Genomic DNA, 25,555 nt, shown 5'->3' with positions numbered 1-25,555 from the left:
GCATGGAGGGGAAGCCTGAATGCAATAAATAAGAGTATGTGTTTATGTGTAAGTCTCACCTGTCTTGGTCTGTTTAGCTCACACAGGATGGCTGCCTGTGCCTAAAACTGCCTGCTGTCATGATACGTTTTCACAGTGTTTTACCCCACTGTTACATAGTGAGAGCAGGGGTCAACCCAGCCACCTTCCCCTACTCTTAAAACACAAATGTTGGTAGAGACTGCTCCCTTCCTACTCTTTGTTTATGGAGTCTGAGAACAGTGCCAGAAGGTCCAATAGCCAGGCATTGCAGCCAAAAAAAGCAATGCCTTAATTCCATGTGATGAATATTACAAGGAGAGGTCTCCAGAATCTTATTTTGTTTCTCCAGATACACTGATGGATTCCAGCCTTCTGAGACTCGGGAATTTGACATAAGGTGTGCCATTTCACTAAAGCAGAGGTTAACAAGCACATAGACTAAGCCAAACTATTTTCAGTTTTGAAGGTTTGTTTTCTCAACAAACCCACAAGGCAACACTTTGCCTTGCACAGGATTATCTGTATTGCAATTCCTGCTTCAGATGGCAATATTAGATGCCATTAGTTGCTGTCTAAATACGGTACTGAAATGTCAGGGAGATAGAAAACTGTATGATCTATTACTGTGAACTGTGTTGTTTTCCTCAGGATCTAGACATCATCTACTGTTGCTGCTTGGGCTGCATCTGTCATTTGGATGAAGCATTTTGTACCTTAACACGAGATGAAAGCAAACTAACCAAGCCTTTGGCCACTGTCATTTGCACCCAAGATGAAAATTCACAAGCAAGTACTAAAAAACCTATAACACTTTCTGCTTGGGAAGCAACAGACAAAATACAAAATTAAAATATGTGTGTGTTATAAATATCAGCCAGTCTGGAAAGTAATATTCTTTTGATTGGTTTCTGTTGTGGGCTTTGGGCACTTTTAATTGACTTGAATCCACACATCTTTGTAATATTTAAAAAGCACTTGCAGTGCAGATAGTAAGAACTCTTTATTATCCTATGTATGGCACTGACAGGTTATTGCCTTGATCCTTACTGGGCCTTTTGGGCATGATCATAACTAAACACTCAGAAGAATGAAGACATTGAAGTGCTGTTTAGCAATGTCAGATCTAGCTGGACAATTGTGGCTGTTGTGTCTAGAGGCTTCACCAGGGATCATCCTGCTTCTGCCTCAGAGAAATTATTTAACCAGATGAGGCAAAGAGTAGGAGGAGAGACACCAGAGCCAAAAACAGGAGCCAGAAAGCAATGCCCTTGTCCACATGACTCTTCTGGAACTCTTCTTGGACTCTAGTTCAGATTCAATTTTTCATTGAATCCTAAGCACTTGGCTCTCAGATATATTTCTGATCGCTCAAATGTGGAGAGGCACACCAAACATCCCATTTCTATTGAAACAGTTATGAAAGATGCACACAAAAATATGCTGACTGCCTTTTTCTGGGAGGATTATGTTATTCCCTTTCCCTGGGATGCTTTGGGCTGACATCCCTCTTCAGCCTTTTTCTGCTAACACCGATTTCCTGGATTGTGTCACGCCAAGCGCTGTAGGACGGGCTGTGCACAGGCCGGGCCAGGCAAACCCTCCTCCAGCCAGGTGCCACCAAGTTTCTGTGAAAAATGCATGTATTTTATGATTGGATTTTTCCAAATATTAAAATGAATGTTATATGTGTTGTGTTAGAAAGAAATGCTGTATTAATTCTCTTAAGTACTGTGTTAAATATAGTTTTAGGTTATAAAAATTTTTAAAATAAGAACTAGGTTAGTGGTTTTTTTTTAAAGAAAGGAATGAGGCACTCCACCAGATAGCAGCCACAGGACACCTAAATCTTTCAGGGAAAAGAATTTATTGCCTTCTTATCAGAAGAAACTAACTTCTTCCCGCCTTGAAGGCGCTGTTAGGATTAGAAGGAAGAAGTTGACAATGACCAGACAAAATCCTTTGTTTGAATGGACTTTATGCATCATGTATGAAGTGTAAGAATATGCAACGGGCTATTGTTTTTAAGGGTCAATCCTTTGTTAGCAGGGGTCTTTTTCGGGCTCGTGATGCCCACAAAAAGGCACCCGGACGTCCGTAACTCTTTGTTTTTATTGTCTCATATTGTCTTAATTCAATTTGTCCAAATTGTTATTACTCTAATTGTGTTACTATTTTTTTAACCATTTTATTACTATTAAACTTTTAAAAATTTTAAAAACAAGTGATTGGCGTTTTTCACAGTTTCCTTTCTCTTGGAGAGGGCCTAACGCCGGGGTGGGAGCTGGACCCTCAGCGAATCCCTCTTCCCCGCTCAAATCAGGAGGAAAACACAGGTGGTCGAGTGCAGATCTTGCCCCTTTTCCTTTCTTTACTTCTCCTCTTTGATATTCACACACCCACGAGCTATCCCCAGTTTTCCTTTCCATTTTTGCCCTCCGACCTACTCGTTTCGGGCTTCCTAGGGCTTTCCAGCCCCCGCTGCTCGAGGCACCTGGCTGGCCACGGCAGGGCCGCCGCGCTCCCGCCCGCCCCCGTTGGAGCCGTTTTTCCCACAGCAGGAGCCTTCCGTGCCGTCCGCTAGCCCCCGGTTCGGCTGCTTCCCGCCCCGCGGGCGCCCTCTCCCGAGGCGCACACGGCTTCCAAACCTGCACCACCGAAAAGGGGCAGCTGTCTGCACCACCCCAGCCGCTCCCGAGCGGCCGCCGGGCGCACGGTGCCCCGCGGGGCGGGGCGGGGCGGGGCGGGGCGGGCCGGGGCGGAGCGAGGCGGGCCGGGCCGGGCCGGGGCGGCCGCGGGCCTTTAGGGTCGGCGGGAGGCGGCGCTGGCGCTGCGCGGTCCTGCGCGCCATGGAGGTCGTGTGGGCCTTGGGGCAGGTGGGCGCCGTGTGGATGGCGGTGGTGCTCGGGCTCATCGTGCTGCCCTCGGCTCTGGGCATCTCGCTGGGCATCTCTGAAGCCTATATGTGGGTGCTGGTGAAGACGCTGGAGGTAGGCGGGGGCTCTGGAGGGGAAGGGGGGTGTCCCTGGCGCTGCGTTCCCCGCGGAGCTGCGCCTCGCTCGCTGCCCCCGGGCCCAGGCGGGCCGGGCACGGCTCCCTCAGGCCGGGGCTGGATATCCCGGAGGGGCGTCTGTGCGCTCCGGTCCCACCGCGTCCTTCTGTAGGGGAGAGCGGGTGGGTCACGTCCTGCCTGGCATCAGCTCTGCCCGGATGTAGCTTCGGGCTTAAAGCCCTCAGGTAAAAGTGGAGATCTGTGTTAAATTTCTGGCTGTGTAGGCTCTGGAGAGCTGTCTCCGGAGCCGCAGGAGAGCGGAACAAACCTCGTTACCTAAGGCTGTACCATGGCCTGGGCGAGGCTGTCGCTGTGGCAGCTGTGCTCCACCTGGGGAGAATGATGCCGGGTCATGCTCTCGGCGGGTGTAGAGGTCTGCTGCCAGAAGTGCTGATGCTCAGAAACGCGGACTCCCATCCCCGTTGAGATGTCCACTACCTTAGTTGCCATCTGCCTCTCAATTCTCAGGGATAGACAGTTTCTCGCAGAGGAACTGCTTTCTGCATAGGGCATATTTAATATGTGTGTGAAAACCCTCCTTCTGAAGCTTATGGTAGTGGTGAGCAAGGGTGTTTTGAAATTGTTGCTGGACGTGATCAGATTTGAATCTTTACTACGCCTTTTCCAAGGAGGAGGGGTGCCCAAACCACGGAAACAGCTGTAAGGAGGAAAAGTTAAATGACTCACAGCACACTCAGTGGCTGTGCAACATGCATCACTACGTGACTATGGAAAGTAGATTTTGTCTAATTTCGTCTTGTTCTTCGAGGTTTTTAGGCAAGCCTTGTTCCTGTACTTCAGTGCGTGGCTAAAAAAATTCCACCTATTAAATCAGCATTTGTTAAATGCATCTTAAGGCAAAATGTTTTTAGGCTTTTGGGTGAGAATGAGTCTGCTGTAAATAATTTCTGGGACTGTGAATGGTATCAGGATAAATGTTGAGGAGGGAGGATGCAATTGTTAGTGGAAAAAAGGATTTGAATAGCAGGAGCTGAGGAGGTAAAGATCACCCTGGCCTCAGGGAGCAATTCAGATGGCCTAGTGAGATAGTCTTGTTTGGATGACTTGCCTTCACCTTTGAATAACCACAATTTACATTCTTTATTCGTAGATCATTAATCATTATTTTTTAGTGTCATCAAAGGTTGCAACAAGAAGTGACTCAAAATGTTTTGGGCAAAATTGTGGAGATGTATCTGGCAGCATATTGATGGTGGTTATTTGTGAGAGCTCTCCTATTGCCTAAGGGAGGAAATAATGACTTACCTCTCGAGTTACCATTACTTTTGCATTAAATACTTTCTGGAGTTGCATGCTGCTCAATATATTAAAAATTTTATTAATGCATAATTATATTGGACATATATATGATATAAAATAATGTATCTATAAAGAAAAGGCAATGAAAAATTGGAAAGTATTCTGAGAAGAGTCAGCTGAATTTGACTTGCTATGGGAGAGTGAAGAAGCTCAGTGCACCCAGGTATTCAGCTTATCTCAACCTGGCCTTGCTTTGCCTATGAATACTTAGTCCTCAGAATACTTGCATGGGGATAATCCCTGGAAGGAAGTGGTTTGTTGTGGGATGTTTCCTCTTCGTTTGCTCACAGGTCTGTCTTGGTTAGAAGCCTGACAGAGGACGACTGTCTGCAGCCAGGTCCCAGCAGCACCTGCAGGAGGGCCTGATGTGTAATATCTAAACTGTGGATATTAATCAGAGTAATACTGGGAGAAGTACTGTATCCTTCCATGACAAACTTTTAAGACATAGGTTATTTAAATAATTTGGGAAGGTGTATTTCTTTTATAAGGGATAGTTATTAATACTATTGTGTTAACAGTGAAATGTGCTGCTAGCTGAGTGTCTGCAGCTCCCTGGGATGTTGAATAGAGTGTGCACATTTTCTCCTGATAAGAGCTTTCTGGCTCTGTGAAGTCACAGAATGCTGAAGTCTCTGCTGGCTGAGGCCTTTTTCAGCAGTGTTAACTTATTAGCTTCCTTAAGCTTCCTTTTCCACTCCCTGGATCTCCTCAGGCCTTTTCCCCTCTTTTCCAGGAGGAGGCACCTGCACGGTGTTCAGTCAAGGTGCTGCTGCTTTTGTTGCCTCTTTAATAGGCCAGATTACAGGAACTGTCTGAGAAGTGGTGGCTGTTTGTGCATCCCCGGTGATACCCTGGCTTTGCCTGTTTGTATCCCGTGTCTTGGTGTAGTGGAAGGGCACAGTGACTGTGGTTTGTTTCCTACATGGCCTGTGTTGTCAGGTTACAAAGTCTGCTTTATTCAAATCAATCTGTTTTGAGGGCCCAAGTCTGTCCACAGTTCAGGGACAATTCTAGAGTTTGCTGGGATACCTCTTCAGGTTGTATCAGACAAAACAAAACATCCAAGAATGAGTCTGTGGTGTTCATTGTTGTGTAGGCTGTGGGATGGAGCAAGTTAAGATGATGGGGGCTTGTGCTTGAATTTTTTCCTGCCAATTAAAAAAACCACCTTTTTCTGCTTGTTTCGGGAGGGCAGAAGCTTATTCTTGGTGCTGCAAGCATGATCTGAGGAAAGGGAGGGGGAAGCTCCTTTTAGGAACAAAGTGTTTTTGTACTTCGACCATCTGACATTTCTGACAAGGGACATCAGTTGGTGCACAATGGATTTTTCTCTCTGCTGAGCTGCCTCAGCAAACACATGCTGCTAAGAAAACACAGCGTGTACAGATGAGGATGTGCTGCTGTTGGGTTGCATTTGACCCTTAAGTACTGCACTAGGGATTACCAGCCTTGTATGGATATATTTTTTCCTATGTGATTGTATTTTTTTCCACGTGATTAGGTAAAATGTGTAGAAAGTTGTGCTGCAGAAGCTCAGCAGGCAGCACTTGCTATTTGGAAGCCTCCTTCCCCCATCATGTGGGTATTCCTGAAAGTGCATGAACTTGCTCCTGAATTGCCTTACCAAACACAGCAAACTTTTAGGAGTTTGCTCATTTTTGTCTGTGGCTTTCCTTCCAGTGTTAATAGAAGGATTTCTGGCACCATGTTAGTATAGTTTTTTAAAATGTGGGAGTACTGCTGCAGACACATCTCTAGCAGCTGTTTGACCCTATAAGGAGCTAGTCTGGACTAGGCAGCTGCTGTCCTGATGCTTGTCAAGTCTTTTGCCACAGAAATATTCTCTACTGCTGAAATGCTGGGGACTGTCTCTTGCAGTCATCACAGCATGCTGCATTGCTCCTGTTTGTTTTTCAACATCAACAGATTCCTTCCAATTTTAAATTTAGTGCATTTTTACCTCTTGGTCTCATTTATGCTCTGTCTTAATCCATTGCCTCTTGTGAACTCTTAATGTGATTTGGGGCTGTCGAGGCCCCTGCAAACATGCCATTGGAGGTGTCTCACTAAGCACTGGAGAATCCAACCTTTCAGCAAGTCCTTGGTCTTTCATTGAGGCCCATAGAGCATAGGATAAGGCCCTGTCCCATAGGATAAGTTTCTCTATTTCCATCAGATTGTAGAAAGTCTGTAGGACTAGTTTGGGCAGTGTGTCTATATATTTGGCAGTAGCAATGCACCCTCCCAGTGATGATCTCTGCTTGGATGGATTGCAGCTCAGCTTGTTAAATACTTGAGGATTTTTTTCCAGTCTGATGGGTTTTTTTTTGGGGTGTGCCTTGCTGCCTGAGACAGTAGAGTTGTCAGCACACTTTGTAAAGACTGCCCTTCTTGCCCTTTCTAATGGGAAAAATTCATGTGTTTTTAAAACTGTGTGGTGCATAATGCTTGTGAAACATGAGGAAACAAGAAAGCCTGAGGGAAGTGAGGTGTTCAGGTCACATTTGAGTCAGGAAACAAACAACCTGGCTATTAACTAACATCACATTATTGTCTGTTTCTGGACTAATGGTTTGTTGATGGCTGCAAGCACTTTTAGTGCACTCCCCTTCCCAGTCTCTGGAGGCTTTTTGTGGGGGCTTGTGGTGAGCAGAGAGTGCTTCTTGTGTGGCTGCTTTTGCTGGCTGTAATGCACAGCAGATGCTGCACTTGTAGGTGTTGTTCCAGTCCTGTAAATGACCCATGGGGTTTAAGAGCAGCCCCTTGTAACAGATGCAATTCCTGATACTGTATTGTGCTGCCTGTAGGGAATGTATTTTTGCTGCACAAGAGTGTATTATTCTGTAGCTGGAGGTTAAGCCCAAGTTCCTTGTGTTGCAGATGACCTTGGCAATATGAATGGACCTAGGTATGAGGGAAAAAGGACCTCTCAGTGCCTCTGGTCAAACTGGAGATTGCAGCTGTGCAGGGCCGGTGGGATGGACTGATACTCTTGTCCTAGGTATGCCAGGCTGCAGCTTCTTCCCATAAGGCACCATCAGGATTGTGTGGTGCAGGGCATGAGGGTAGGGAATGGAGAGGAGGATGTAAGCTGACAAATGGATGAATCATTGTGGGCTTTGACTGCTGCTTGTGTAACTCACTGGCCTCAGCAGCAAACTTTGCTGACTAATGTCATTGCACAGTCAGTGAAGGCCTCTGTCTGTGTAATTGGTATCCTTCAAGGACTGCTGGGCAGAGGAGAATCCGAGAGAGCTCTGAAAGCTGCCAGCTCAGATGGTAATGAGAAGCGTGTCTTGGAGACATGCCTGGTGTGAACGATGCATCCTTGTTACAGGGCTCATGCTGACTTTTGGAATTTTGGAATAATATTTTAGCGAATTTTGTGCAGAATCTTGAAGTAAATCCCTGGCCTATATTAATGTAGACCCAGTCCTTTGAAGGCCTATATATATATATGTTTACCACAGATTTAAAACTCAAGAGTCCTTGTACATCAGTAAGATTGGCAGAGCTGGTGGTTGCCCTTTGCTGTAATAGCATCAGTAATTAATGTGCCATATTCCAGATCAACAGCTCTTGTCTGAAACTGCTCTCTGTTTTACAGCATGTGAACACTGTTAATAATCAAATGCTGTTGAAAAAATAACAGCAGCTTGCCTTGAAGCAGGAGTTTGTGAGGCTGCTGTAAAAGAGGCTGCTGTAAAAGAAGCTGCTTGGCATTCCTTTTGCTGATGCCATTGGTGTTATCCTATAAAGCTGGACTCGTAATTGCTCATTGGATACCTGTCCACCAGGAAGGACTTGCTATGCAACTCCTGTGTGTGGAGGAATTTGGGAAGCTCCTTGGAGGAGTGCCAGGGGTGTCCCATCAGAATAAGAAGTGCATGGGAGGTGAGACAGGACGTTTTGCCCTGACTCAGAAATGACTGCTCCTCTTGGTGGTGTTGGTGTTCTTTCCTCACACAGAACAGCTCAACAACTGGCATGCAGACCTTGCTGTGTTAAACAAGGTGGCAATGTGTGGGATGTGCTCTGCAATCTTTCTGTTGTTGCTGAGGTTTGGAGAGATTCCAAGGAGGAGTGCTCACCTAAACTAAAACATGAACTTTTGGCTCTGATCCAGCGGTGCTTTTAAAAGAGGAACCCCAGTGGTCTGTCTCTATGTGATTGCAGGTTTCAGTCATCTCTCCCTTCCAAAACATTGTTGAACATTGTTAAGTCAGAGGTGGTGTAAAGGTGGTAAATGAGGTGAAAGGTGGAGCCCCATTCCTTAGGAGAGCAGGCAACACTTTGAGGTGTTCCTAATGATTTGTGTTTTGATCCCAGCAAAGAATGTCTAGACGTGCTTTCATGAAATGACATGTCAGGCTTGGCTTTGGACATAGTCAGACCTCAGAGGCAAGAATCACACATTCACAAGAGATATCAAAAACCCTTCCTAACTCCAGATAAGACAGTTGCTAAATAGACAACTATCTTTCTCAAGTACTGCTTAGGTCCTCTATGTGTCAGTTGCTTAGTGATGTGTAAGTGAATTTGATCTTTTGGCCACTTTAGATTTTATTTTAAAGGTGCTGATAAATTAGAGGACTTTTCTAGGAGGATAAGGAGGGAGAACTTTTCAGGGGAAAGTTGATGTTTTCCTTGCCTAGTGAAGTGTGGTATCTTCAGATTCTACATTGCGTAATTAAAGCATTCAAGCTACTTTCTTGTTAGCAGTTATGATGCTAAAGTTTCAAAATTAGACATGTGGTGATGCTTGTAGTTCTGGGATCATGCTGTTTTCTAACTTTACATTTTCAGTCCATTGGGTAGCCCCACTGTAGAACTGTTTTTAATCTGTTCAGGAGCCTGATGTTTTGTATTTATTCCCCAAAGCTGCCTCAAGAAACCTTGCTAAAAACACAGGTCTGCACCAAGGTCCTTGGGACTGCCAGCTCAGCACCAGCTGGGAGAAGTCACTTAGATTTGTGCCAGTGTTACTGAGAGATCCAAAAGCCTTGCCAGTCTGCTTTTTGCTCATTTCCTGAGTAGAAGGGAGACTATGGCTTGTAATTGTTTCGTGCTTTGATCTCTAATACACAAACACCTTTTTTCCTCTCTGTGGGATGGATCAGCTCACATTGTGATAGCTCTTTGTAGCATAACCTTGTTGTCCTTCAGCATAGGAACCAGTGATGGATGGCACATATCCCCAATTAGCAGGAAGGAAGGAGAATTACTCACATTAGTGTGGGTGGTGTCTCTTTTGTTTCCCAGCCTGGATACAAACAAGCTTTTCACTTGAGATTCTGGCTTTGGTGGTAATGCCTTTAATTCAGGTGCCTGAGAATATGTGAAAGAATTAGATGTTAAGTAAAAATTTCTAATTTCTTACTCCTTGGTTGCTGGAACATACATAGTTTTTGGAAATATGGTGGATTGAGGTAAGAAGAAAGCTGACAGAGAACTTAAAACTTGTTTTGCTGTGTCATCTGATAGATGTGGGTCCTTAGGAATGTCCAAATGCTCCTGACCAAGAGGGAGAGCTGGTCTCGTCATGGCTTATTTTATTAAGTGTGCTTAAATCCCCTAAGAGACCTGGCATGGAATGTAAGAATGCCTCAGCCACTGACTTGTGGAGCAGAAGTCAGTTGTCCCCCAGAATACACGGTGCAACCCTTGTACATGATGCTGCACTCTTGTCAGGCCTGTGGCAGTGCTCCCATCTCCTGGGAGGGCACAGGTAGGGTGCAAAGGGAACTGTCCTCTCCAGGCTTTCTCTTTGCCACTGTTCCTCCATCCCCTGGGTGGGTTGCTGCACCTTTCTGGAGTTAGAGGGACATGAGGAGCAAAGGTCAGACCACTTAGGACGAAGAAAGGGGCTTTTCTGAATAGGGTTGATAAATGTATTTGAGCAGTGGAAACTGACTTGAGTTACATGACCCTGCAATTTCTCTGCTTTGGGAAGATTGCACTGCCTCCTTTGCATAGCAAAACGTCAAGATGCTGCAGTATAGGGGGAGTTGCAAGCTTTTGTGCATTACAAAGGCCTGTCTCAGTAACCTGGGTCCTCCTGATTTGTGCTGAGGCTCAAGCTTTGACACAGTCTAGAATAAACCCAAAACTGCAGGATTTCTGTAGCAAGAGCTTTCTGAAGGTATTGTTGCATTCTCTTTCGAGCACCGAAGTGTTCTTCCAGGTTTTAATTATCCCTTTGAGAGGATTTGAAAGATGAAAACTTTTTTTTTTTTTTCTGCTGGTGTGTATGGCTGAGACCATTAGCCAAATATGCTATTGTTCTATGTGATAAGTGACTTAGCTGTTTGTGGAGATATTAATTTGTTGAATGCAGTGATTCAAGTCTGGTCAGAAATGATTGTGTGAATGTGTTTGCTGGTCCCTCTGTACCCCCCAATTCCATTACATAGACAAAATGTAAAATGACAGTGCTCTGAATAGGTTCTTCCTTGAACATTGCTTTGGTTTGGTATTTCCCAGAACTTTTATGGTCACAATACTGATAAGAATGTAGCCAGAAAGTTACTGAAGGTACTTAAGTACTACAGAAGAACTGAGTTATTCCTACTGTTTGCTGCACGGGAGGCATGGGCAAGTCCCCAAACTTGGGGACTGTGGCAGCTGTATCTCCAGGAGTGAGGAGGCAACAAATGTCACTGGAGCAGCACTGAGTGTTTTGGTTTGGTTTTTTTAATTATTATTAATTACTCTGAGTTTCTTCATAAGAACTGTGTATGGGTTTGGGTTTGTGGACAGATCTGAGGAGGATGAATGATGATTACCTGACGAAGATATTCTTTGAAAATCACAATGTGTCTTTGGCTAACTGTTGGGTTTTTTTGGTGACTTTTTTTCCTGAAGTGAATACTGCATGTGTGAAATTATGTTTTCATTCTGTTCAACAGTGGGCCACTATCCGGTTACAAAAAGGTGCCAAAAAGCCGCAGCCGCAGGTGCCACGGACTCCTTCTGCCACTGGTGAGAGCTTGGGGTAAATCACATTGGTGAGACTCATGTTGTCATGTTGGAGTACTGAGGCCTTCTCAGATGAAGCAGTTAGGTGTGTGCATGGGATAATCTGAGAAGAGGTGGGTGTTACATGCTCGCTGAAAGTCATGGTATATCCTCAGGCAGCTGCTCACTCACTGCCCCAGTAGGACTGGGGAGAGGACTGATTGCAAGGGTAAAATCCTGAAAATCCATGGGTTGAGATAAAGACAGTTTAACAGGGAAAACAAAAGTCACACACACAAGCAAAACAAGGAATGAATTCCCTGCTTTCCCATGGGCAGGCCAGACAGCAGGGCCCCATCATGGGTAACAGTGACTTGGGAAGACAAACACCATCAATGTCTTGCATTCCTCCTTCTTCCTCCCATTTTATCTTCTGAGCATGATGCCGTATGGTCTGGAAGGTCACTTAGGGTCACCTGTCCAAGCTGTTTCTCCTCCTACTCTCGCAAGCACCCCCAGCTTCCTCACTGGCCTGGTTGTATGAAAACCAGGAAAGCTCCTGGCTCTGTAAATCCTGCTCAGTAATAACAAAAACATCCCTGTATTATCAACTGTGTGTTCAGCACAAATCCATAACACAGCCCCATACCAGCTATTCTGAATAAAATTCACTCTACCCCACTGAAAGCCAGCACACTTACATATCAAATTGTTTTGCAATGCTACTGGCTAGCAAACAGTTCCTGCAGTATAAAATGCTGCTTTTACTGGCTCATACTGAGTCTTTGAAAAATCAGGGGATGAGGAAGTGAAGAGCATGAAACAACATGAAATTTACCAAAACAAAGTAGAGCTTAAGATGGAGACTGTTCCTAGTTGATACAAATTTTTGTGTTTAAATATGAGGTTAGTTTTCATCTTGAAATTTGTCTATACCCTGATGCTTCCAGGGTTGCTGGCAAACTATCTCAGTCCTAACAGCATTAGAGTGCACTTAAATATTCTCTGAAGAGGTCTAAGTGTTTGTTGGACAGCACCTTTCTTTCCCAAGCTCGGTGCTTTTTCTATGGTAGGACTGCAAGTTGAAAGTGTGTAGTGGGCTTGTCTTTTTTTCAGTCTGCTGCTATTGACCTTTTACTCTGGAGTTAGTATCAGTGTTTGCCAAACTTCTTGCACTCATTGTCTGTAGAAAGACAGCTGAAAAGTTGCTTCATCTTTCTTCCTTTAGCCTGGTTTTGAAATTAGTTCTTTAACTATATCTTAACCCATACTGTGTGTGAGTTGTGGTAGACTGTAGTAGGTCAGAGTTGTCTTTGACTTTGGAGCCAGAAGAGAAGCCTGAGTTTGCCCAGGAAACAGGAGAAGGCTGAACAAAGCATTGCAGTCAGCACTTGGTTTCCTCCTGGTTCCCGAATGCTTCAGTTTTGTTATTCAATTGCTCTATTCTGACAGCATTTGGCAGCAGTGTGAGCATTTTCTGTGTGTTCCTTCCTTAGGCTGCACAACTGGAAGCAGGCCCAGCCTGCCAGTTAGCAGACAAGTCAGCTGTTACCTGAGCCTGTGGATTAGCTCATGTGAACATGATCCAGTAGTGGGCACTGAATTGCTGAGCCGGGTATGTGTGTTTCAGCTCCAAAGGGATATGCTTATCAATACTGCAAACACTGGGATCACTGTCTGCAGGCCAGGTGTGCAACTGGATTCCATGGTAGCAGGTGTCAGCATCTCTGACAATAAACTGTAGTTACTGCACAGCACCTCTGGAAATAAGTTAAAACTTGTCTTGCTTAGTTGCTGACTTACAAGTGGCTGAGAAAAAGCACATCCTATATCACTCACCAGTGTCCTGAAAGTTGTGGGGTTTTTTGGGAAGAAAGGGGGAAAGGCAAGGTTGGCGGTCCTTTCAGGTAATTGTCAGTGACATGTTGTCTGCTTCCCAGGTTGCCAATGATGCAGGAAGATCCTTTTTCTTCCTGTAAGGCTGATAGTGCCCCATCACTACATGGGCCAGTGAGATGGCAAGAGACCCTACTGTGCTGCTTTAGCTGCCCAGTGGGAGCTGTCATCCTCCTAGACATCTGATCATTCTTACACGTGGTTATTTCTTCGCTAGTAAACAGACATCAAGGGAGGGAGGTCTTAGCTAGTAGATTGGTCTTTGAACTATGTTTGAAAAAAAGCTACAAGTAGCTATTTCTCCTGCAGCTGAGGGGTGTGTAGTGTTAATATGTGCTGTGCTGTAGTTCAGAGCCTGCACAAAGTTGAGTGTACTTTGCTGTCTGGAGGACCATTAGAGATAGTAAAAATGGCCTGAGGTAATTAATATAGATGATTGCATGCAGGCTATGTTCAAGCAGTCTTAGGGATGGGGATACACAATCACAATGGTAGCCTGAAGCCCTTTTTAATGTCCTTCATATATCTGAAATAAAAAGTTAAAATATTTCCCCACAGGAGGTGGCTCTTTCTGTCGGAAGCTGGAATCTTAACTGTTCCTTACTTGAGAAAGTATGGGGAGACATGTGATGCTGAGCTGTGCTCCATATCTTGCTCTTGGGAAGTTTTAAAGCATAGGAGTAACTGACTTGTGATTAGGAGTTCCTGGCTGTGGAAGAAAGTACTTGAGGGCATCTGCCCTGCATCACAGGGCAGGTGTAGGTCTAACAGTGCATTATATAAGTCTGCTGAGGTGACAGAACATGATCAGACAGAGGCCCAGTTGCATTACACAATATTTACTGAGGGAGGAGAAACTCCTGCTGATAATGAATTACAGAGTAGTTGATTAAAACAGGGTAAAGGTAAATGTTTCTCTGTGTGTACGCACCTGTGTGTAAGTGCTATACGGATGTGTGTATCATCTCTTACGATTTCCCTGACCAGTCATAAGATTTCCCTGACTCACTGTACTCAGTCAGGGAAATCAGCCAGTACTAGGAGTTGGGTCAGGATAGAAGGGAGTACTTGACTTTATGTTCAAAGTCAAGTTCTCCTGTTCCCTGGCAGAGCAAAAATGGTCCTCCCCAAACACTGAAATTTTGTCCCTCAGTAAAAAAACAAACAAAATCAAACAAAAAAAGACCAACCCCAAAACCAAGTGGACATGATTGAAGAGACACCACCTTTCTCTGCGGCATCAAATACACTGTGCTTTACATCTCTTGGCAGAAAGGGCTGCCGGTGCCCCTGTGTTGGTTGTGTGATAAGCAGTAGTTTCAAGGGAAAAGTTGACTGGTGTAGTTACGTGGGGAATTATGCGATGCTGTGACCTCAAGATCTTTCTCTGTTAGAGGGCAGTGTGTGCTGGACCCAGTGGTAGCTCTTGGCTGAGTAGGTGCTTGGAGGGTGGGTGTCTATCTCACTGTAACTGAATAACCAGTTCTCAGCTCTCCATGTGGGTGCTGGCTGTGTTGTCTTCAAGGTGGTGGGTTTAAAAATGACAAAAATGCCAATAAGAGATTTGAAAATTACATTCAATAAAAGACAAGCTTATGCAAATAATCTTAGTAGTATCTAGTTACTACATAAGTAGATACTACTAAGGAGCTAATTACTAGATACTACTAAGTAGATCTACTTGCTTTGTAAGTAGACGGTGTTAAATTTGAGCCTGGTATAATTAGTTTACTGGAGTATGTGAGCTTGAAGGCTTGGGGTTAGTGCTGTGTTTTTTTTTTTTTTTTTTTTTTTTTTTTTTTGTTGTTGAGACTAATGTTTGCTGTACTCCTGCATAGGTCTGTCTTTAGCCAGCTCAGCTGTGCCTGTGGCCAAGGGATTAAAGGCCATTAAGTGTGACTTGTGATTAGAAGAAGGCCAGGTACGTCACCAGAGAGAGCAGCGTGTGTGTAATTCTGTTTGTAATACCTTCACGTGCCACCGGGATCTTGGCTTGGAGCAGCTGTCCCAAAGCTGCAGGGCAGTTGGTGCATGGGGTGTTATGTGACAAGGACAGCACCGGCTGATGAGGCTGGACATTCCAGCCCTGCTGTCTCAGCTTGCTGGCAGTGTGATAAACTTCTCAGCTGGGTTCAGCTGAGAAGCTGGAGCTAGATGGGCCATCTGTGTGAGTGGTGCTGAATAAGGGGGAAGGATAACAGCTGGATGAAGAGGAACCATTCCCAGCTCTGGGAACTAGAGAGAGGGGTGGTACTTGTGTGGTGGGTGCTGGAGCGTTCCCCTGGTTTCTTGCCTACAACCTGTTTCCAACAGCACAGAGCAGACAGGTTGCACTGACTCACCTACAGTCCTGGATATTTCACAGTTTGGAGATTTTCTGAGTGTGAGAAAAATTGAATCAAAAGCTAGACCTCTGATTTGGGTTTAACATATGACATAAGCATAGTGCATTTTGGTAAATGTTTGATGTGATGCATGCTTGTATAATTTAGATCCTGAAGAGCATGTGGCTTTTTGGGTGTACCATACTAATGGTTTGTATTTGTAGGCTTGTCATAGGACAATGCAGTGAGGTGGCCCGCTGGTACAATTGGGAGTTCTGCCTGCCAGGTTCCATGCTGAAGGTGCCAGTAGGTTTTGTAGCAGTGTTGTTCTTCAGTATTTACCTCAGTGGTTTGTGGGATTTGTATCTTGAAACTTCCCATGTTATCCCATATGGCCATATCCGTATGTGTGATAAGAAGATTTTCCATATAACTTGTAATTTAAATGTTACAATTATTGGCACAGGAAATATACTGAGAGATTTTCTGCTGACAAGACTTAACTGGGAAGGACACATTCTAGGATGTGGAAAGTTCCTAGTAGCTTGATGAAATTGGGTGCTTTTTTTTTAACTCAGCATGGAAGCACAGAGATTATGCAATTTATCAGAGGGCGTCTGACAGAGTGGCAACTTGAACTTGGACCTCTGTAATCCAAGTTGAGTGTCTCAGGGGATGGTTGTTCTGGTTAACTGTTACTCTAGATTTCTTTGGTCATCAGTTTCTGGAGCCAGACTTGCTTACAAGCAAGCAACTACTTGATCTGTGTTTAGCTTACACAATTTGTTCTTGCCTTTGAAAGCTCTGATGAGAAATTTGTGCTTATCAGACCATAAGCTTAAAAAATGAACAGATTGGAGGGATGGGAATACTTCTTGTTTGTGCTGCAGTTGTGAAGTCTCCAGGTTTCTCTCCAGGCATTATGTAGTCAGAGTTCAGCTGAAACAGTTGTTGGTGCTGAACTAAATCAAGGCTCCTTTAAGCACAATTTTCTTTGATGTAGTGTTTTGGAGAGTTTTTCTTTGTTTGATTTTAAGTAAAATAAAAAAAATAGTGTGGTCTGCCTGTACTTACAGAAAACATTTGTGCTGTGGTGGCAGGGAGGTGTGTTTGGTTCAGAGCTGGTCCATGCACAGTTTTGTGGTCTGGGGCTTTGGCAGTGTTGTGGCTGTGGGACACCAGAATGTCAGACAAGATGGGAGTAGGGAAGCCTCCATCAAGGAGATTGAATGCCTTTAAATACACAGAGCACAGGAGGGAATGAAAAGGCCAAGCTCTCACTTGGTTTCTCCTGAAAGCATAAGAAAATCCTGAATAAAGTTTGAGAACACGCCAGATGGTGGGAAAGGGTTTGCCTTCTTGCTTCATGTTCAGTAGGTAACAGAGCTTGATGTAGTTGCTGCTCAAGGTGTTGTTGTGAGGAAGGGGAGCTGGAAGTGGCCTCCTGCAGGGTATGCTGTGGTCAGCTGCACAGCTTCACTTCCTGTCCTAGGAGGGGCTCTGACAGTAAATTTGTCTTCTTGAGTAATACAAAGTGACTAGTGATCTGGGGGGTGACTGGTTACATCACAGAATTATTTTCTCAGTTGGTTACCCTTTTCCTTCCTAAGGTATCATTGAAAGGGATGAAACGCCTATGGAGAAAGAAATTGCTCTTCTGCATCGAGCAGACTTCGAATTCTCCCACATTTTTTACTTCTGCAGAAAGGGGATGGAGGCTATTGTGGAAGATGAAGTCACTCAGCGATTTTCCTCAGAAGAGCTGCTCTCCTGGAATCTGCTCACAAGAACTAATGTCAACTTCCATTACATTAGCCTGAGGCTGACTGTCGTGTGGGTCATTGGGGTGGTAGTGCGCTACTGCATCCTGCTGCCTCTACGGTAAGCTCTGGTGCTGAGGGGTTTTGTCAGCCTGAGGACGGGTAAATTTGGGCTTTCTTGGTAAATGTCATCTCAGCTTTCTTTAACCCAAAAGCAGCATTGGCAGATATAAAATATTAACGTCCTTAAAGGCTCCTTTTATGTTAAGAAGCACTTATTTTGCTGTGGAGAGTAGAGTAGAGCTGCTGGTCATCTTTTGCATGAATGTTTCCCTTAAGCTGATGTGTATTAGCAAAATAAATGTAAGCTCTAAAGCTCCCTGACACTGTGTGCATGGGAGTATCTGGATCTGCTGCCTTTGCTACACCATGACTTTAAGCAACAGGTTAGGGAATTGCTGAGTTAGAGAACTTCATATGTCAAGTATCTGAGGAATAACTGAATTTCTGCTATCCCTTTCCATTTTAAAGAGGGGAAAGTGTTATTACAATGAGCAAAGGTACTTACTTAGGTTTAATATCTGTTTTGTCTGTAGCTTTAGCCTCGCTGCCATTGGGATTACGTCAATGATTGTAGGAACAACTGTGGTGGGACAGCTGCCAAATGGCAGGTAGGTACTGTGTGTGAGGGATGAACTCTCCAAATTGCATCAGTGCAAACACTGGAGTGGACAGATTTTTACCTATAACAGACTTCCAATAGTCCATTCCACCCACAAATTTGTGGACCCTGTTTTAGTGGCATTTTGAATTTGGGCGGGAGTTGGATTCTTGTCAGTCTTGGCATTGGGGTTGATGATTTCTGATGGGTTCCTCCTGCTGGCATGAGATACTCAAATGGGACATTGTATGGCAGGTAGTAGTGTTGGGATGAAAAACACCCAGCAGAGAGAGGACAGCCTTGCCTAGCAAAGTGGTGCCAAAGCCATGATGTATCTTGGCTGAGCTGCTGGTAGAGCTGGGAACATCCCTCTGTGTTCCAGAATACCAGGAAGATTTCAGCCCTGAGTTGTGTTGAGTAGGCTGGAGAACATTGCATGTGCTTGCTAACTTTCCAGGATGTTTCAGCTGTCTAATTTCTTTCAGGGTGAAAAACTACCTGAGCGAAGTGGTTCACCTCACGTGCTCCCGCATCCTTGTCCGAGCTCTGTCTGGCACTATCCATTACCATAACAAGTGAGTGAGCAAAAGTGTGTATATGCTTATATGTGTGTGACATCCCATTGAAAATGGGGACTGCTCTCTCCTGAGCTGCAAGTTGATGTCACACTCTAGAGACTGACTCACCTGACAGCTTAATGGAACTATTTGGTGTGTAATGTGGTGCTTTAATGCACTAGCAGTCTAACAAAAAATATGTAATTTCAGGGAAAACAGACCTCAGAAAGGAGGAATTTGTGTTGCCAACCATACATCACCAATAGATGCGATCATTTTGACAAATGATGGATGCTATGCAATGGTATGAGGAGACCTAAGATAACAACAGCAAAGGGACGAGGAGAGGGAAAGATTGTGGGGTGTTGCTTGTGGACTTCAGTACTTAATTTTCACAGCAGTGATGTTTGCTTGAGCACTGGTCAGTGGGGAAAAATGTAAATTATGTTGAAATTGATCTATATTATGTGCTGGAGAAGTTGTTCTTGGACTGTCAATACCTAACTCTTCTGTTGAAGTACCTGAGATAGTACCATGTGAGTGTCTCGATTCTTTCAAGTGAATGCATTTTAACAGTTCTGTGGTCATTGCTCAATCCTGGCTTGCAGCCTCCTGGTGCATTTGTGTTTGTTGGATGTTTTTGGAGGGGTGGAGAGGAGGAAGTTGTGCCTTTCAGGTGTCTCACATGCTGATGTGCCTTGCTGGGCTTGCAGGTGGGCCAGGTTCACGGTGGGCTGATGGGCATCATCCAGCGAGCCACGGTGAAGGCCTGTCCCCACGTCTGGTTCGAGCGCTCCGAGATGAAGGACCGCCATCTAGTGACAAAAAGGTGACATGTGTGCTGGGCTGCCTCCCTGGACAGGCATTGGGCAGGCAAAGACCTGGATTTGGGAATGAGTTACAGGGGTGGTGTGCAGCACACTGCATCACTCAGAATGACCTGAGTGTGCTTGCTCGTGTGGGCTTGGGTGCAGTACCCTGAGGTGAAAATGTCAGGTTCCCAGGTCATCAGGGAAGGCTTGAAGCATTTATGCAGCGTGCCATGGTTTAGACCAAAGGTTCTGGGAAGCTTTGGATTGCAGACTGTCACAAAATATCTCAGTTGGGAAGATGAAAGCAATCAGCAGAATAATTAATATCTGATGAATTCAGGTGTGTACTTGGAAACAATATGAAGATACTTAAATTCTGGTAGTTTCTGTTGAAGAGAAATACTGATGATAAAATTGGATTTTTGTTACAAAAAGTCAGTATCACTGGAAATTGTGAATGACTAGAAATAAAAAGTCTTATTTGTTTGGCTGAAAGGCAAAATGTTTTGTTATAAGGATGTAAGTTGGGTACAAAAGTGATTTTCTGCAGGATGTCACCAAAAGCATACCTGTGAACACTGTAGTACAGGGATAAAAATTCTTCCTAATTTGTAATTAGGTTAATTTTGACAGGTTAACTTCTTCACTGGCTTATTTGCCTCTGCACAGCAGGACAGTTTTGCCAAATTGTCCAAGTGTTATTCAAGTACTGAGCTGTAGGCATTTAGAAGTCCCCTTTTAAGGAATATGCTGTTAAGTAGCGGAGGCTGCATCAATATGCTTTTTTCTTAGGCAATTTCTCAAAGGTTGAGTGGATCAGAGTTAGTTAATGGCATATAATTGTTGGCTTCTCTGACAGACATTAGTAAAATAATGCAAGGGAAGGAAAACGGGATATTGCATCAATGTAATGCTCCAGGGTTCTAAGGCCCAAAGCTTCAGTTTGTATAGGAAAAAAAAGGCAAGTGCAAATTAGTGTCTAGTAAAAGGCTTTGGTTTCATACATGTGTAATATATAAATGTATTTTTAATGCACCTGCCTGGGGAAAGAAGAGTGGAAAGGAGCTGTTTTTTAAGCTTTCCTTCTGCTTCCACAGACTCAGGGAACATGTGGCAGATAAAAGCAAGCTCCCAATCTTAATTTTTCCAGAAGGTAAGAGGCTGAACTGCTTATCTCCATTCAGTGTAGATGTCATTCCTGTTCTCTTTTCATGGGTTCTGCTGCTCAAGTCTATCTTCACCTCTGGCTTCAACTTTGTTAGGGCATTCCTGGTTTTCATCTTTAATATAAGATGAATATACATGGAGACAACACAATACTGTCTCTGGATGTTGCTTCTCCTGGCAGAAGAAGGGGAAGATTGTTTATTTTGCCCTGAGATTATTAATTTGCTGTACTACAGATTTAACCGCAGCATTGTGATTTTTGTCTTGCACACCTTCTGGCTTCATTCAGGGAGCCAGTCACAAGACAAAGGCTGAAAGTAAGCAGGGGGGAGATGCTTAACTCAGTGAGCAGCAAATGCAAGCTCTTTATGGGTAAGACCTGTCTGTGGATGTTGTGTTGTACTGAAATGGCTGTGTGAAGCAATGACTTTGTCTTCTGGACAGGTACCTGCATAAACAATACATCTGTGATGATGTTCAAGAAGGGGAGCTTTGAAATAGGAGGGACAATCTATCCTGTTGCAATCAAAGTAAGTGGAAATAGCTGGCTGCTGGATTTCAGAGTTTGGGATGGCTTTTTGTCAGAGGGGCAAGAAGCTGTCTCAGTGCAGCTGCTACTGAAAGCACAGTAGCTCTGGCAATTGGGTGGATGCTGTGGATGACTCCTGGAGAATAAGTGGCTGAAATTAGAGTTAAGTCCTTTGGCCTATAGAGTCTGGCTGGTAGGCCAGATGGGGTCAGCTCCTTCCTGCAGAAAGTTGGAAGGAAGAGAAATCCAGCTAGTCCTTCCCAGTGCTGAAGGGAAGCATCCTGCTCACAGCAGACTTAATTCTTTTGGCTGTTCAGGCAAATGGGTGATGTCTGCTGCTGGTTCTGTTATGTAATCCCAGGTCTGAGAGGCTGTGATGGTCTGGGGAAAGGCTCAATCAATTGTTTTTTGTGATCCTTTGCAGTATGATCCTCAGTTTGGAGATGCCTTCTGGAACAGCAGCAAATACAATATCGTGAGTTATCTGCTGCGAATAATGACCAGCTGGGCCATCGTTTGCAATGTGTGGTACTTGCCACCAATGGTTAGAAAGGTAATCGTGCATCTGGTTGCCTGACTGCTATTTAAAAACTTGACTGTCTGCAAGTGCACTTTTACTCTTTTTTTCCCTCAAAACCTCTGCCCACCCCATGTCTCCAAATTGGTTTTATACTGGATTTTTGTCAGTGCTGACTGATGTATGATTGGACTCTCCTTTTCCTGATGCAGCTTAGTACCATCAGCAGTGCATCAAATGTACAAAGGATAGCAGTAAATACACTGCTGTTCACAGTAGCAATAATGGTAATGTTCCATCTTGTTGAAGCAAAATTTTCTCCTAATTTCAACACTCCAGGGGAAAAGTGAGTTATTGTCACATGGGAACATCAGATTATGATGTTGGCATGATAAGGAATGGGTATTTTGGAAATGAGCTATTTTGATGAGGCAACAGATGAAAAAATGTTATGAAAGTCTGCTTCCATTGACTTCTCTCTTTGATTATGTTGAATTTGTGGCTCTTGAAGGAAGATGAAGATGCTGTTCAGTTTGCCAACAGAGTGAGGTCAGCCATTGCTCGCCAGGGAGGACTGACTGAACTCCCATGGTGAGTGATGCCCTCCTTGTTAGAATTCATGGACTATTTGTGATTAGTTTGACTGATAGGTGCTTCCATCCTTAGCTTTCTGACAAATAACATTGAACATCACTTTTTTCCACTCAGGGAAAACAATGGAGTAACTTCACATGCATGTATGTGAAAGTTAAAAATGTATGAAGTCTTTGGAGCACATAGCATGCAGTGAGTCATATCTAAAAGGCTTGATGATTTTGAAGTAGGTCCATTCACAGTTGTTTCTGATGTTGAGATTAAGTAGCAAAAGTGAAGTTTGTTGGCAAATCTGATGAACAACAAAAAATTAAACAGGTCTTGAGCCTTTCTCCTCTGACTTCTCATGTCCTGCCTTAGTAAAGTAGCAGGGTAATGCCTAGATTTCATGTGGCACAAACTTGAGAGTGAAATTCAGATGATGAGAATGGGCAAATAGATTCAATTATGAGACCCAGCTTTGAATATAAGGCAAGACACAGCTGTAGTATTGCAGAAAATTGACTACCTCTACAGTCTGGGGAAGTAGCATCCCAGACTGCCAAAGATTTCTATCGTAGGTACAGTGTGTTACCAACATGATCAGGCTGCTTTAATGAGCTGAATTCAAAATTTGAACTGCATAAGCTATGTGCTCAAAGTAAAGGTTTTAATAAACCTGCTTAAAATTGAATGTTATAGAAGTTCTGAAGCAAAGCCTTTATTACCTACCTTAATCAACTGTAGAGTTTTAATGTATTGCATAGTTTGATAACAATAGCCATTACAGCCCTGATGGTTTACTGTTCCCTCTTTCCAGGGATGGAGGACTGAAACGAGCAAAAGTCAAAGATACTTTCAAAGAAGAACAGCAGAAGAACTACAGCAAAATGCTAGTGAGAAATGGATCAGTGGGAAGCCTGTCTGCAGAAACTGAGTCAGACTGAGTGGTGGTTCTTGAAAAGTAACTTTGCACAACCAGCCTTAGCAGGAATGTGTTTTTTTTTTAAATTAAAAAAAAAACTGTCAAAAAATAGAGCAAGATAACAAAATCCTTCATTGTGTGTATTCATAGTCTCTGTATGGCTGGTGCAGAGCCTGCCAAGGGCAGTGTCTCTGTGTTCTTCTCTGTTCATTCTTTCACTATTGTGCCCCTCTCCATCTTCATGTGATGATGCACTGCAGCTCTTGGTATTCCCAAGCTGAATGCTCGCAGAGTTAGAAGATGGAAAAACACCCCAGTTTTTCTGAGTTGGTAAGAATGAAGGGAAGTACAGTGAACAAATGCTGTCAGCACACTGCTTGTGAAAATACCTCTTTTTCATGGTACTTTAAAGGTTTAAACATAACAAAATTTTGTCTTTTTATTTTCCTGTTGCTCACAGATTTTTTTTTGTTGTAGATGACTTAAATCATATGCTTTAGGATGTTGTCAGAACTGTGAGATTGACTCTTTGTTAGCTTGCACCTGGATGTGCAAGGAGGGAATGGAAGCAAGGGTTGCAGAGACCCTACAGGATGGGAAAGGAGCTGCCCTGCTGACCATGGAATGTGAGGAATTTGGTGGCCTTATAACATGGTATTGACTTTATTGAGAAGTGCTGCCTGAGGGAAGATAAGGGGCAAGTCCTCAATCTCCCTGTCCATTGCTGTTGTTGGAATTGCTTTCTTGAGCTCTGGAGCTGTAAAGGGAAGGTACAGTAAAGGTTGGACAATGTAGGCTATGACAGATGAATCTTTGTAGATTGTCAAGAGTGCCCATCTGCAAAAATTATTGTTAATGGCTTGAAATTCTCAAGAGACCCACTCCAGAAACACATCTTGTGTTTCCTGGGCTAGCAATAGCTATCACAACCATAAACATAGGATTAGTAAGTCAGCTTTGATATGAGACATGACATGTCCAAATCTGCAATATGTTGCTGTCTGAATGTAATGAGAAATAAATTCTATATTTATAATGGGTCTTGTCTGGCATTACTACTGTTCTCTATATAATGAAAAAAGTTATACTTCCTGAGAACCTAAGATGGAATCATGGAAACTTCAATCAATGACATAAAGGACCAATTGTATTTCAGTTCTACAGATTTCTACCCTGACTTTCTTTCCTTTTTTACCCTCTCCTTTGACTCTAAGGCACATAGATGGCTTGGTGTTTATCCTTGTTAGACTAGCAGTAACTCATCATGCAGGCTTATCTTGAAATTATAGCACCAAGTCATATCAGGGAGACTCAATTAATGAATCTGTAACTAACTGGGAAAGAACTGAGCTTCTAAATTTTTAGCTGAGTTCATTTCTAAGTAGTCTTTTCCTTTTAGCAAAGATAAATTAAATGCTGAAAGAAAATTACTGTCCTACAAATCAAGACTTAAAAATCTGATAGAGCATAGTCTCCTAGAAAAAGAATTCCTGTTTCCCATTATGCATTTACACAAACGAATGTGTAGGGAAGTGTTTTCAGGTTTAGCGTGGCAAGCCTTCAAGAAGGAAATTGTTTCTGTTAAAATGGTTAGTGGTAGGACCAGTTCATCGTAACATTTGGTGAGACATACCAAAGGCTTTTTGCTTAAGGTGAACAGAGTTCAGCTGTGGTCTGAGTTGTTATTACTGTTAAGATAAACTGGTCATGCAAGCTTAGGGCTAATGAAAGCATTTGTCATAATTTATGGATAATAGCTGTGAGCTTGAGCTTTCCTGGATTGCACTCACAATAGGAAGCTTTGCAAGGACAGCTCCTACAAAAACATGCCTGCCTACATACCTAAAATACAGTTTAGGTAACATTTAAAAATCTACTCTGTATAAATATTGGGATATATATTTAAATGTTTCTTATAAGGTATCGATTATGATATATTTCTCTGTAGATGGAACAAGAATTGTTCTGGTTGAAGGTTTAAGTACAGGATTCCTAAGAGAACCTTCACAGCCAGTTTATGGGCCCTCTTGCTTTCTTCCTGCTTTTTGAGTTAATCATCAGTAACTGAACTGCAGTGATTTTTTGGATGCTGTTAGGTGCATGTGTTTACAGCAACAGGATTGAGAGCTTTGGCAAAAGTGCTCAAGGCTGCAGTTTGCTTCTTGCTTAGGGCAAAATTGAATTTTAAGGCAAAAAGCCCTGCTAAGTTAAAGGATAATGACAAAGTAATGACAAGGTAATCCAATGATGCTGTAATGAAAATGTCTGACAAGCCAAAGGGAATTCTGTGACTTAATTACAAATAGTCTCCACTGAACTATTTTTTAACAAAATCTGCCTTCTTTTGGAGAGAATTTGTCAAGGAAATGTGTAGATTTAGCTGTATGAGTGTCATGGGCCATGACCAGAGGCATCATGCAGCAATTTCTTAATTGAGAATATATAGGTGAATAAGCTGAGGTTTCTTGAACCTGCAGCTCTAGG

General features: G+C 43.6%; 1 protein-coding gene across 5 annotated transcripts; it reads left to right on the top strand.

Annotated features, from left to right (window-relative positions):
• Positions 1-2,836: 2,836 nt before the first annotated feature.
• Positions 2,837-24,109, top strand: LOC134418454 (glycerol-3-phosphate acyltransferase 3). Of its 5 annotated transcripts, XM_063156775.1 has the most exons (12): positions 2,837-3,008; positions 11,302-11,374; positions 17,181-17,451; positions 17,927-18,001; positions 18,477-18,566; positions 18,759-18,852; positions 19,262-19,377; positions 20,458-20,513; positions 20,972-21,057; positions 21,481-21,609; positions 22,085-22,164; positions 22,967-24,109. In XM_063156775.1, exons 1-12 carry the CDS (start codon positions 2,868-2,870, stop codon positions 23,091-23,093), a joined length of 1,338 nt encoding a protein of 445 aa, XP_063012845.1. In that variant the 5' UTR covers positions 2,837-2,867; the 3' UTR covers positions 23,094-24,109. The 5 variants fall into 5 exon arrangements, with proteins under 5 accessions (XP_063012845.1, XP_063012847.1, XP_063012848.1 ...); XM_063156777.1 differs by lacking the exon at positions 2,837-3,008 and having other exon boundaries at positions 17,275-17,451; XM_063156778.1 differs by lacking the exons at positions 2,837-3,008; positions 11,302-11,374 and adding an exon at positions 12,863-12,965 and having other exon boundaries at positions 17,275-17,451.
• The last annotated feature ends 1,446 nt before the right edge of the window (positions 24,110-25,555 follow it).

Source organism: Melospiza melodia, chromosome 5 (assembly GCF_035770615.1).
Source record: "Melospiza melodia melodia isolate bMelMel2 chromosome 5, bMelMel2.pri, whole genome shotgun sequence".
NCBI classification, from domain to species: Eukaryota; Metazoa; Chordata; class Aves; order Passeriformes; family Passerellidae; genus Melospiza; species Melospiza melodia.
The sequence above is the reverse complement of the archived record's forward strand: the minus strand, read 5'-3'. Positions and strand labels throughout refer to the sequence as shown.